This window comes from Mesocricetus auratus, unplaced genomic scaffold (assembly GCF_017639785.1).
Source record: "Mesocricetus auratus isolate SY011 unplaced genomic scaffold, BCM_Maur_2.0 Super-Scaffold_100018, whole genome shotgun sequence".
Lineage (NCBI taxonomy): Eukaryota > Metazoa > Chordata > Mammalia > Rodentia > Cricetidae > Mesocricetus > Mesocricetus auratus.
In genome coordinates this window covers 40407873-40420498 of record NW_024429199.1, presented here as the reverse complement: position 1 = coordinate 40420498, position 12626 = coordinate 40407873, and the positions used below count along the sequence as shown (strand labels likewise).

The 12626-nt window shown below is 39.9% G+C and overlaps 1 protein-coding gene across 6 annotated transcripts in view; it reads right to left on the bottom strand.

Moving 5' to 3' along the window:
* The window catches only part of Scaf8 (SR-related CTD associated factor 8), a 181951-nt gene that overhangs the window by 105670 nt on the left and 63655 nt on the right, over positions 1-12626 (bottom strand). For 5 of the 6 annotated variants that reach the window (XR_005869620.1, XR_005869621.1, XM_040728412.1 and 2 more), the window contains 6 exons: positions 9849-9949; positions 9141-9254; positions 7905-8061; positions 5546-5679; positions 3797-3941; positions 2462-2530 (listed from right to left, as the gene is read on the bottom strand). Coding sequence is in view for 4 of the 6 variants with exons in the window: in XM_040728412.1 (XP_040584346.1) it covers positions 2462-2530; positions 3797-3941; positions 5546-5679; positions 7905-8061; positions 9141-9254; positions 9849-9949 (720 nt within the window). In the remaining 2 variants the exon portion in view is untranslated. The remainder of the gene's footprint in view (positions 1-2461; positions 2531-3796; positions 3942-5545; positions 5680-7904; positions 8062-9140; positions 9255-9848; positions 9950-12626) is intronic. The other variant, XM_040728411.1, reaches the window with a different exon arrangement.

The window sequence follows — 12626 nt, the reverse complement described above, 5'->3', positions numbered from 1 at the left end:
AAAAGGGCTGATACAGCAAGAATCACTGGTGAAGAAGTATATCCTAGTAAAAACAACAACAACAAAAATTTTCTAAGAATGCCAACTAAGTGAATACTAAATACCCAGAAATGATAGCAGAAATAGACAAAGTAGAAAGTAGACATCAGAATGAAAGCCTGGCCAATCTTCTTCATGACAATGTGTGTGGGGGAGAGATCCTGTTACAGTCATTATAATGCTATAAACATTATGTTCTAAAAAGGTTGGTAAAAACCCTCCATATGTGTATGCCATTACATGCTAAAAGTCAGAACCAAAGAATGTAACAGTCTTAGCAATCCTAGCAAAGGGTATGTCATATGGAAACCTGTTGAGTTGGACACTTTAAGCACAGGTACCCACTCCCTCCATATTCTCCTCTAGAATTACTTGGACAAACTGTCAGTATACTATAGAGATATAACACTGGAACAAAACCACCTATGATCATGAACAGGAATTAAGGGAGACGTGAAGAATAGCAAAATTCCATGCACTAGTAATTTATTTATCCCGGGTTTGGAAACTATAATTATTGAAAGACAAGCTATAGCACAAGCCTCTTTGAGTGATGAATTAAAAAACCAACTTCTGAACATTGAAATTTTCAAAAGATTTGAAAGCTGCCTAAATAACGAGAGGAAAACATTTTTAAATGTAAGGGAAGTGGATTTAAATTCTAAGAAACAAACATCTCTATTTTATGTACTCTCATGAAAGGTCTTTTGGAATCTATTTTTTAAAGCAGTGTTGCTCAAAATTACTGAATGCTTCTTGAGAAGCCCTGTGTTTAGTAACAGGAAAAGGGAAATAGAAAATTAAAAGATAATTAAACGTTTACAGGTGTTTGTTTTTGTAATCCCTTAGATTAGTGTGGCTTCAGTAAGTGCACATGTACTCTGAAGGCGAAGACATAAGCAAAGAATCTCATTTCTTCAGGAAGCCTGGATAGCATGGCCATCTGTTTAACAACTTGCAGTGTCTATAACTCTGTGGGTTTATACTGCAAGGCGGGGGTAAGTATTCATGTCATCATTTCAGTATGGTAACAGATCAAGTATAAAAACATAGCTAAGTAAAATATGTTGCAAACTTCTCCTTGGAGCTGTTTTACAGTGCACATTTATAATTTTTCTATTCAGATACGTATTTCCTAGTTTTGTCCACTGAAAATTTTTTCACTCAACAAGATCCTCAGAGAAAACACAATCTAGTAGCCAGATTGTGGTCTCTATATGTCATCCTACATTAGAAGTGCCTGGTTCAGACTACAGTGGAAGACACAGTATGAGTTGGGGACAATCTTGCTGAAAACCCTGAGACCTCTCTCAGAAGCTAACGTAGCTAACTCCAAGATACAGAGAAGTGGCATATGCCACGGTAAAACCATTTGAACATCAAAAAAAAAAAAAGAGAGAGAATACAGCAGATAGGAAGTAATCTATTAATCCATGAAAACACAGATTAAAAAATGAAGAAACAAAGGCCAGTGGGGATCAAAGAAGAGAAATAACAAGCACTCCCTGCACTCTAGTCACACCCACTGCACACTGCGCATGCTGTCACCTAGGGAAAGGCATGGATGGTGCCTACCCCGACTCTCCTGTGCACTATGTCTCAAGGTAACTAAGCACCGTCAGCTGTAAAACCCTAACGAAGAAATTACTATTTAGAAAGACAACCAATTTGCAATTATTAATGGCAGATTAAAGCCATAATAATCAATAAGCAAAAACATCATTAAAAACCAAACAGGTAAGCATTTTCAACAGTCAAGTTCCAATACCCGAACACCCTCAATCTAACAGTTAAATGTGTACGAAAACACCAAGTGCAAACAAACCCTAATACAAAGTATGCATTTGAGTAATAATGAACACATAAATTCATGTTCTCTAACTAGGTCTCTTTCTGGGGGAATGATAAGACAAGTTGTGCAGAAGTAGAGACAGGGACATACAAGTAATTTCTATACCTTTCTCAAACTGCCATGAAAACTATTGTCTGTTTTGTTCAAAAGGAGCAAAAAGACACTAGTCTGACATAATGCAAGTCTAAGATGTTTTGCTTGCATTCCTATGAGAAAAAGGTGATCCATAATCTAAGCAAGTCTTTGGTGCTAACTCCCACCTTACAGGGATCTTGTACCTAGAGGAATGGGTTCGTAGTCATCAAGACTATGAAGCAACCTGGGCAACGTGGCTCTAGACGAGACATTTACAATAAAACACAACAAAACAACACAGCAATGGGGAGAACAGGCTGTGAGTCTTCACCAAAGGAAGTAGGCTATGGAAATACATTTTGGGACAACGGAGGAAACACGAATAAGAACTTCTGAGATACTATTCATCTGTTGGAAAACTACCATTTTACAGGAATGAGCGCAAAACCATTAAGACTCTCTAGGATAAAGAGACTCTGTAAGTCAGTAACTCACATGTTGGTACGACTGGTGGGATGGCAGGGGGAGGCACCACAGGTGGGGGAACCGGAGGAGGCATAAAACCTACACAGGTGAAAAAAGACCAGAAGAAAACAGCACAAAGAAAATTATTTGTTTAAATCAAAAGGCTCCAGATTTGTGAATGATCTTCCTTCCACATTTTCTTATTGTTTTACCCTGGGGTCCTCACTCTGCTAGTCAGCTGGTGTGGAGCCTGTGGGTTAAGTCATTCTATTTTAACCTCCTGAGGAATGGGGATGTTGTGGAATGTTACTTTAACTATGTAAAGATGTGTTACATTTGTTTATGATGAGGAATATTACTTTAGCTATATAAAGGTGTGTTACATTTGTTTATGCTGTATGCACTTAGCGATGTAGAGACGTGTTGACCTGCCTGCTTAAGTAAGGCACCTGATTGGTCTAACATAAAGCCGAACAGCCAATAACTAGGCAGTAGAGGGCAGAGCCTGTGGGCAGAGAGAATAAGTAGGAGAGAACTAGAAGAGAGGAGGAAGAGAGGGAGACACGCTGGGCCAGCCAGGCAGCCAGCCACCAGCCAGACATGGAGTAGGACATACAGACTCAAAGAAAGGTAAGAAGTCCTGAGGCAAAGTATAGATGAAGAGAAACAGGTTAAGTTTTAAGAGCTAGAGGGACAAGCATAAGTTAAGGCCGAGCATTCACGACTTGTGTATATACTTGTCCTATAAGCCAGATAAAGCAGTGACCCTGATCATAACGTTCCACTCACTCACCCACCCACCCATCCACCCACCCACACTCACCCACCCACCCACCCACTCACTCACTCACTCACTCAAGTCTTGTAAAGTGCTTTGCTTTGTAGATGGGTACCATGTCGGAATGCTGACCACAGGGAAAGTGCTAAATCCATTTCAAGCTACCAGTCACAGTAGATAAAATAACGCTATCCACCTGTCAGCCATTTCATTTCTTTGACACAGTGCAGTCTTTACTGCTGGGTTAAAATATTTTGGCTACTTTAGATGATAAGATGTGTTTTTGAATAAATCTTTAACTATAATGACATTTTTATGATCCTACAGACCACATAACCAAATTATATACATCTGCTTCTTTGCAGTTTTTACAGGTAGAGTCACTATTAAATTAAATTAGAAAACAGTGAGTCGAAAGAAAAGCGGATGAAAGCTGTGACCCAATGGATCACGAGTCTGGAGAACGTATCCAACAAACTAGTTCTGTTGTGTGCAGGTCTGAGAACCCCTGCTCTATGGCACGGAGATGAGAAGAACACCAACCATATTCTAAACAGAGTTAAAACAGGAAGACATACACTCCTTACCAGGAGGTGGTTGTGAAGGGTTAAAACTTGCTCGTAGAAAAGGAGGTGGAGGGATTGGGCTGAATCCAGGAGGGGGGACCGGCATTGACACAGGAAACGCTGGTGGAACTAAACTAACTGCAGGAACGGCTGGAGCTACTGGAATCTTTTGTAGGCAGAAAAACATCCGTTAGCCAATTTATCCACCTGAAGTATTACCATGTTTCGGCATAATAAGGTAAAATTACAGCTTTTAGAATTGAAAGCAATAAATGACATTGCATTTAAGTTTTTCTCTTTTTGTGTACTTTTGAGAGAATCTACTCAAGGTTAAAGCAGACCGTATGAGTCAATAGTTAATTCACCTGGAGACTGTAAGGTATCTCTTACATTCAAATGAACTAGTGAGACCTCAGCTAAGCACTGAGGCTCAGGCTGGGACTCATTAGTACTTCCCCGCCAGGCTGCCTCTGCAAAGCTCGAATAGCAGCTTTCGAAGAGCACCTTTGTTTTCAAATTTTAACACAAATATCTTTGATTCATCACAGCTACAAAAAGCCCCAAACCTCTTTGTAGCATGGCTTTATCTCATTCCTGAGCCTCCACTTTTACCAAGCCTGTTCAGCATCTCATTGTCACTGTCTAAAGAGTACTGGAGAGGTCACATGCAGAGAAGATGAAGTCCCAATTCTTATTCTCAAGAGATGGCTCCTCACATTACTTTCTATTCTGAGAAGATGGCAGCTCCCGTATGTCTAATTTCTTGGAGCAAGTATCTTCCTCCCCCCTTTTCACAACTCCACATCTAGCAAGTAAGCCCCACTGGCTGTGCCTTCCAAGCCATCTACTATCTGCCCCTCCTCTTGACTTTTGGTAGTCTTCTTATCCCCTTCACCTCTCACCTATGCGACTGCTGAGTTCTTTTCACTCATGTCTTCTTGTACAAGTGTTCAATGTGGCCTATTCACTACAAACCGTATCCAGCAATCCTTTACAAGTCATTTCCCTGAGCATCTCCTTCATTCAGAATGAAGACGGACTCCTTTGAGATCTGAGCTTACAGACTGACTTGCAGAGGCCAGGAGAACCATGAAGACTCCTGGCAAATGACCTCCAGTGTGGACTTCTGCTTGTAATGCTCTTGCCCAGATGCTGGAACAGCTCATGTCTTCACCCCCTAGTTATTCAACTAGGTGCACCCTCTCTCCACTGTCTTAAGACGGCAGGCAGAGGTGCAGACACGCTTGACCACTGTGTGCTACTCTTCCTATCCAGAGGATCTCATTCTCTTACAGTCTCTGTCCCCCGAATGACAATGAAAGCTCCACGTTTACCACAGGTATACCGAAGCCCCAGAGCTTCTACATTAGTGCACAATTCAGCACTGGCACTCAGTACATATTTAATGCATAAACACTGAAGTATGAATAATACAGTTTCCAACAATAATGATCTTCAAAATGTTTCACTAAATTCATTAAAATAACCATTAATCTAATGAAATTACCAAATAATGTTATTAATACAAATTTGCTTACACACAAAGCATAAATCTAAAGAAAATGCTGCAAGTCTGAAGGCTTTATAGCTCCCTATTCACCTGTTTAATCCTTCATGTGTTTAGCACAGTGATGCACTGCACGTGTAGAATGTTCTAGCATGTGAAAGACAGCAATTATCTGTCCTAATGTGGACAACAAAATGTCACATATTAACAAATCAGATACAGAAGATACATGATTACTAACTAATAAGTCAGCTAGTACTAACCTGCAGCATGGCCACAGGAGGAGGGAAAACCTCTGCCTGTGTTGTGACCACTGACTCCTTTTCAACTGGAGTTGGACTCTGTGCAGGCTGGGTCGTCTCTTTAACAGGTTCTGAGGTTTTCACAGTTTCCCATTCTAAACAAAATATTTGAAATTCATTTCCTTTAAATTCAGCTTTTCAGTTTTTCTCCCATTTATTTTACCATCTAAACCCTTGCCAGATCTATCTTGTCAAAAATAACAACACTGAGCTGAAATAAAAATGACAACACTGAGCTGTAACAAACACACCATATAAGTCACCTGATAATGAAAAACCAGTCCTGTTTTGTGTATTATCAACCACAACTAACAAAGTATTTAACTCAATACAGAGAAACCTTCCAAAGAAGACAAGAACAAAAACGTGACTTGTGGGCATGCGGCAGGCACATCACGTGCCAGAACAGAGCACTTAGGAGGTAGGTCCACTAGGACAGGAGTGGGAGGCAGCCTGGGCAATGAGAAGTTAGGCAGGGTCCTCTTGTCCTTTTCAGAGCCAAGAGCAAACATAACTCACGAGCTTTAGCTTTTCTGTGTATCTCCCTCCATCTTCTCTGTGTTCCGTGTTCACTAATCTCTGGCATGCTGCTTCCCAAATCTTCATATATGCTCTACCCACAAAGACCTACATCCACTCACAATGTAATATTCCCACGGCCCAGCTCCCTTCCCAGTCTCTGTCTCTGTCTCCCCTCTCTGAGACAGGCTCTCACCAAACAGCCTGATCTGGAACGGTGTGTGGACCAGGCTAGCCTCAAACTCATACAGATATCTGTCTCCCAAAAAACAGGATTAAAAACACGTGCTCCACCAGGCCTGGTCTGTGATTTACACCAACACACACCCTATATAGGATTTTTTTGCTTATCTATTTCTTTTGAGTAGGACATGGTTTTGTTTTATTTTGTTTGTTTTTAGTACACAATAGAGATTCTACACACCAGGGGTCTCTCTGTTCTAAATATATACTTTGCTTCAATAAATAAACAGGATAGAAGGAGGAAACAAGACAGACAGAGACAAAGAGGGGAGGGAGGGAGGGAGGGAGGGAGGGAGGGAGGGAGGGAGGGAGGGAGGGCAGGCGGGCGGGCGGGCGGGCGGGCGGGCGGGCGGGCGGGCGGGCGGGCAGGCCTGAAAAATATGTGTGCAAGCAAGTATAGCTGTGAGCCCACAGGACTTCTTTTTCACAAGAGGCCACCGGCAGGTTCCAGCGTAAACTATAGGCTCTGGGAGCTTGTGGCATACAAGTCAAACGTGATTCTTGCTTTCTGTTTCCCTATCACAAAGCCAGTCCCTGAAGAATCAAGTTGTCACACCAGAAACTCAGACAAGTGAAAGAAAGACTGTCCTAAGAAACAGGTACAGGACACAGGAAGCACAATAAACTGTGTTGATCTGGGTGGTCCTGGGGTTCGAACCAAGGACCATGCGCATGCTAAGAACACGTTCTCCTACCTGAAGGCCATCTCCAGGGAAAAGGTAGCAACATCAAGATGTTTGCGCATGTTCAAAAACATGACAACTACCCTGAACAGACTAGTTTTGGTAAGAGAGCTAAGACTTGGAGAAACAAAAGAACGTACCATAATTTGGATCAATCTCAAATATCAATTAGATTATTCCCTTCTGGTTGTAGCTGATTGTGAGTTTGTAACTGTGAATTTTTAAAAATTAAAAGAAAAATAAGCAGGGCATATGATCATTTGGTTATGGGCAATATAGGAAGTGTTTCAGAAGGTATTACACTGCAGTACTTGATCTGCATGGGAGAGTCTGATACTCAAAATGAACTCTATCTAAAATCTGATGCAATTCTCTGAGACGTTTCCTAAACCCTCAGTTCCCACTTAAAACTCATGGAATTAAAAAAAAAATCCTTACTTCAACAAATCCTCCATGGTACAAAGCTTTCTCTTAAATATAATGAAAATGTTGCCGGGCGGTGGTGCACGCCTTTAATCCTAGCACTCGGAAGGCAGAGGCAGGTGGATCTCTGTGAGTTCGAGGCTGGGCTGGACCGACGGCCTCCAAAACAATACAGAGAAACCCTGTCTCGTAAAAACCAAAAAAAAAGAAAATGTTAAGTTATAAAAGAAAAAAAAAGCTACATTTGCAGGCTTCCATTCAGCAGTTTTCTAAACTTCCTCAACACCTACAGAATTCAAGAACTGAAGAAGCAATATCAGAAATGGCATCAACTCTTCTTTTTGGACCTGAGTCCAGGGAATAAGCATGGTTTCCTCTGCCTCCCCAAACACGTTTGCATTACAACCTTCTGAAGTACCCCTTAAATAATGAAAAGCATTGAGTATTCTCACCAGCATTTACAGTTTCCTGGTCTATCATGCCTCCTTCTGCAAAGCCATCCAAGTCATCCACTTTAACTTTTTCCCAGGGTATATATGTTACTCCAAGATCCACATCCCAGAACTGTTTGTATTCTGTCTTTACACCTTTGTTCAAAGCCCAAGCAATCTATAGAGAATGGGGAGAGGAAAAGAAGGAAGATCACAGATACACTATATTAAAAATAAAGTTCAAAATCATACTTAAGCAAATAGAAAAAAAAACTCATTTTTCTTCAGTATTTGTTTTAAACTTGCAATGCAGATCATATTTGCAATATAGGATTTGTTTCCACTTCTTAGCCAACTCTAAACTCATTTCTGGAGAAAACAGAAATCTAATTTTCACAATAAAATATCAGTTCATTGACAATAACTAGGATTGTTATCACAAGTATCAAAAAACTTTGTATATCATGACAGGATACATAAACAATACCTGAGTTTATACACATAAACTATCAAGAAATGGTAAAACATGACATACATACTCTTTAGTTTTAATTTAGGCACAGAAGCTGACTGAATGCATTCTCTAAATAGAGTCAAAATGAAATTCTGAGTCAATCACAAGGATTGAGAAAACACTTCATAAATTCTTAATTTAAAGACTAAGAAGAAAACAAATGCTTACAAGGTGGCTGGCTAGCTAAAATGAGAAGAAAAAATGTAAAGAAGTGTTGGGTGAAAAAGACTAATTTGTAAATAGGAAAAAGCGCACACCAAAGTGAGGGGTGAACTGGCACAGACTCGTGCAGGTGTGAACTTAAGGAACAAACAAGCTGAAATGTTCGCTAGTAAGTTATAACTCAATAATAGCTTAACCATACGCTTGCTGGGCACATTAAGATAAGCTGAGTATAAACTCAGTGTAAGAATATATGCTTAAACCAGGTGGGAGTGGTGCGTGCCTTCAGTCCCAGCACTCGGAAGGCAGAGGTGGGCAGATCTCTGTGAGTTTGAGGTCAGCCTGATCGACAAGAGTTAGTTCCTGGACAGCTAGAGAAACAGGGGTGGGATGGGGGTGGATGTGCTTAAATTAACATGTTAAAGGCCCAGAGTCTGATCCACATCAAGGAGCAAGGTCAGGGGATGGGCAGAAAGAACTGGGGCAATCTAACAACCCAAACAATTAAGACCATATGATCTTTCCAATGAAAATCTTAACCCTGACATCACTGTAGCATAAACTCATCCACAAAAACTCACCTTAATGACCTTGGAACCAATTTTATAGGATCCTGAACTCAGTTTCTGAAGAGCCCGAAATGAATCTTGTCGATGAACCATACAGACATATGCACAGCCCCTGGGTGGAATCATCTGTGAGGGAAAAATCCTTTCATAACAGACAGCAAAAGGCTGGGAATTCATCCTGACATTTGCTTCTAGTGAAACAGAACACGATGACAACTAAGTCTAAAATACAATTTTTTGTAGATGACCAAATTAATTTTCTTTCTACCTCCAATTGTTTATTGATACAACATATGTAATTAATTAATTATTCAGTTTTAGTAAGTCCCATATTCTGCTTCCATTTCATGATAAGGGTGAAATCTTAAATACATGTTATCAGTTCCTTAACTATGGAATATAGAACTTACTATTAAAGAAATATACAGACCACTTTCAAGCTGGAAGGTAAAATAGAGGGGAAGGGATCTTGCTGACAAATACTTAATACTTTTTAAGAATTAACTGCTATTCTGCTATAAAACCCAATGAATATTTTGTGACGATACTTCATTAAAAATCACATATGCACAGCTTCAAAGCAAACACAGAAAAATAAACAAATCTTGTCAAGATGTGCATTACCAAAGGCAGATACTAGTAGCTTAATTAGGAAGTAAATAAAATAGAATGAAAACAAGGAATTTTAAAACACCATCTGAGTGCTTAAGAGATACCTACATTAATAGATTCAATCTGTCCAAACTCCTCGAAAAGGTTGGTTAGATCCTGTTGTGTAGCCTTCTTATCCACTTGGCCAACCCAGAGAGTAGTGCTGCACACTGTCAAGACGAAGAGCAGACGGTTTGAATAAAAGACACAGTTGCCTAGCATTAATAACAATAGATCAAACTGAAGGTAACATATGTTAAATGTCTGACAGCCACACACAGATAACTGTTATTGACAAGCCTGATGGTTCAGTGACTACTCTTCAAGAGGATGGGAGTTCAATTCCGGCACCTGCATGGTGGCTCACAACCATCTGTAACTCCACCCTCTAAGGATTGATATCCTTTTCTAGCTTATTGAGTTTTCCATCTTAAAATGTCTAACTAGTAAGAATAAAACAGCACCAGGTAGTGGGGGCAGTGCATGTCTTTAGTCTCAGCACTCAGAACGTAGAGAGAGGCAGGTGAATCTCTGTGGGTTCAAAGCCAGCCTGGTCTACAGAGTAAGTTCCAGGACAGCTGCGCCTAAACAGAGAAACCCTGTCTAGAAAACCCAAAACAAGCAAACAAACAAACAAACAAAAAACAGCAAAAGAAAATAAATTCCATTATAATTGAGCCACAAAAAGAAAATGAAATTCTGATCTTTGTGGAATACCCATGGAACCAGGGGGAAAATCATACAACAGGAAATAAGCCAAGACATACACACACCCAAAATGCTGTTGTGTGAATTCTAATTGATCTTAATAATACAAACCCGGAGTCAGGTATTGGGGGTGAAAGCTGAGACATCAGAGAAGCAGTGCAGCCAGCCACTGAACCCTCAGACTGAAGAGTCCTCAGACTATGTGAGTCCTCAGACTGCATTTCTTTCTCCAAATCCTCAAGGCTGTTCCTGAGCTCCCGTCTCCTCCCACCTTATATTCCTCTCGGCCCAGCCACATCCCTTCCTGTCTCCACCTCACTAGTGCTGGGATTACAGACCAGTGAGACTCCAAGTACCAGGACTAAAGGGCCACCACTGCATGCATGGCTCTAATTCTTTTAGATTGGATCCATCTTGTGTAGCCAAGGGTGGCTTGAACTCCGCCTCCTGAGTGCTGGAATTAAAGATGTGTGCCACCACTGCCTGGCCTCTATGGCTAACTAGTGGCTTAGCTCTGCACTGTGATCTTCAAGCAAGCTTTATTTATTAGATCATGAACAAAATATCACTACATTTCCCCCTTTTTTTGCCTAAAAAAAGGCTATAACTAATAAGAAAAACTACATAAAGTATAATAACTACATATAATATATACAGACAATAAATATATCAACAATGTCTAGCCCATCAACAATTGACAAATTCAGAGAAAATACTTCATATCTGTCCTATCTTGGTGAGTTCAAAAGATTATACCTAATTCACTTCCTATTTTAACCTTCCTATTACACCAAAATCACTTTTTTATGTCTCTCAACCTTACACTTTACATTTCTTTACTGAATTCTTTTCTCAATCTGGTAACAAAGAAAACTATAAAATAACTATAAAGTTTTCAATTCCCTCAGAGACCGAGAAGGAAATAATATTACCTGAGTAGACATGAAATGACAAAAACAGCTGGCTACCTAGACAGTCACCCACCCAAGGTTCCCTTACAACATTGAGGTTCCTCTTCAGCCTATTGGCCTAGAATATTCAACAGACTTTTCTATGAAGAAGGATTTTTTTTTTGAAGGATTGTCCTGCCGTATCTTGGCAAGGTTTGGCAGTCACCCTTGTTTGTGTCCTGCTTGTTCAATTAGGACAGCACACTGTCAGCAGTTCAGGCAAGGACACTCTCTTGCCCCATGGCTTACTTTTGCCACAAAGAAAGTAAACTCCATGTGAGTTTCTTAGATGCCCATCATCTTTTACAAAGTAAACTGGTGCTGCCAGGAGCAGACATGTCTCATTGCCATATAAAAAACCTGTTATTAAAACATCTTAAATGGCCGGGCGTTAGTGGCAGAGGCAAGCGGATCTCTGTAGACCAACTTGGTCTACAGAGCAAGTTCCAAGACAGCCTCCAAAACAATAGAGAAACCCTGTCTCAAAAAACAAAAACAAACAACAACAACAAAAAAACAAACAAAAAAATCTTAAATGCCATAATCTGTATATCTCTGAAGTGTCTGAAGATGACCTATCTAAAATATATTTGTTTGCCTTTGAAAACATGCCTAATATGACTACAAGTTTAATTGTAATAGGTGACTAATCATTAACCTGCATTTCCTTATTATCCTAAACAGCTGGTACTAATAACTTTCAAGAACTAGAAATTTGCATTATATTGTTAAATGAGCTATGTAGGCACACTACCTTGAACAAGATTAGAAACATGTGTAGACTATGTTTTAGCAAATTTAATCTCAAATTTGTTATCACTATATAAAATTTGTATACAACATACAAAAATCCAATCCAACATAAAATATTTAAAACTAGTAGCTTTTTGCATTGATTGATTGATTGGTTTTTCAAAGAAGAGTTTCTCTATGTAACAACCCTGACTGTCCTAGAACTCACTCTGTAGACCATGGCCTCAAACTCAAGAGACACACCTGCCTCTGCCTCCCAAGTGCTGGGATTAAAGACATGTGCCACCACTGCCCAGCTAGTATTTGCTTTCTCAAAGTAGATTCAATAATCTACCCTTTTATACTATCATATCTGTATCCTCCTTTTTTCTTTTCAAAACAAGAACTCTGAATTTTATCTCATTTGTTTAGCTTTTCTTTTCTGACCATTACCGAT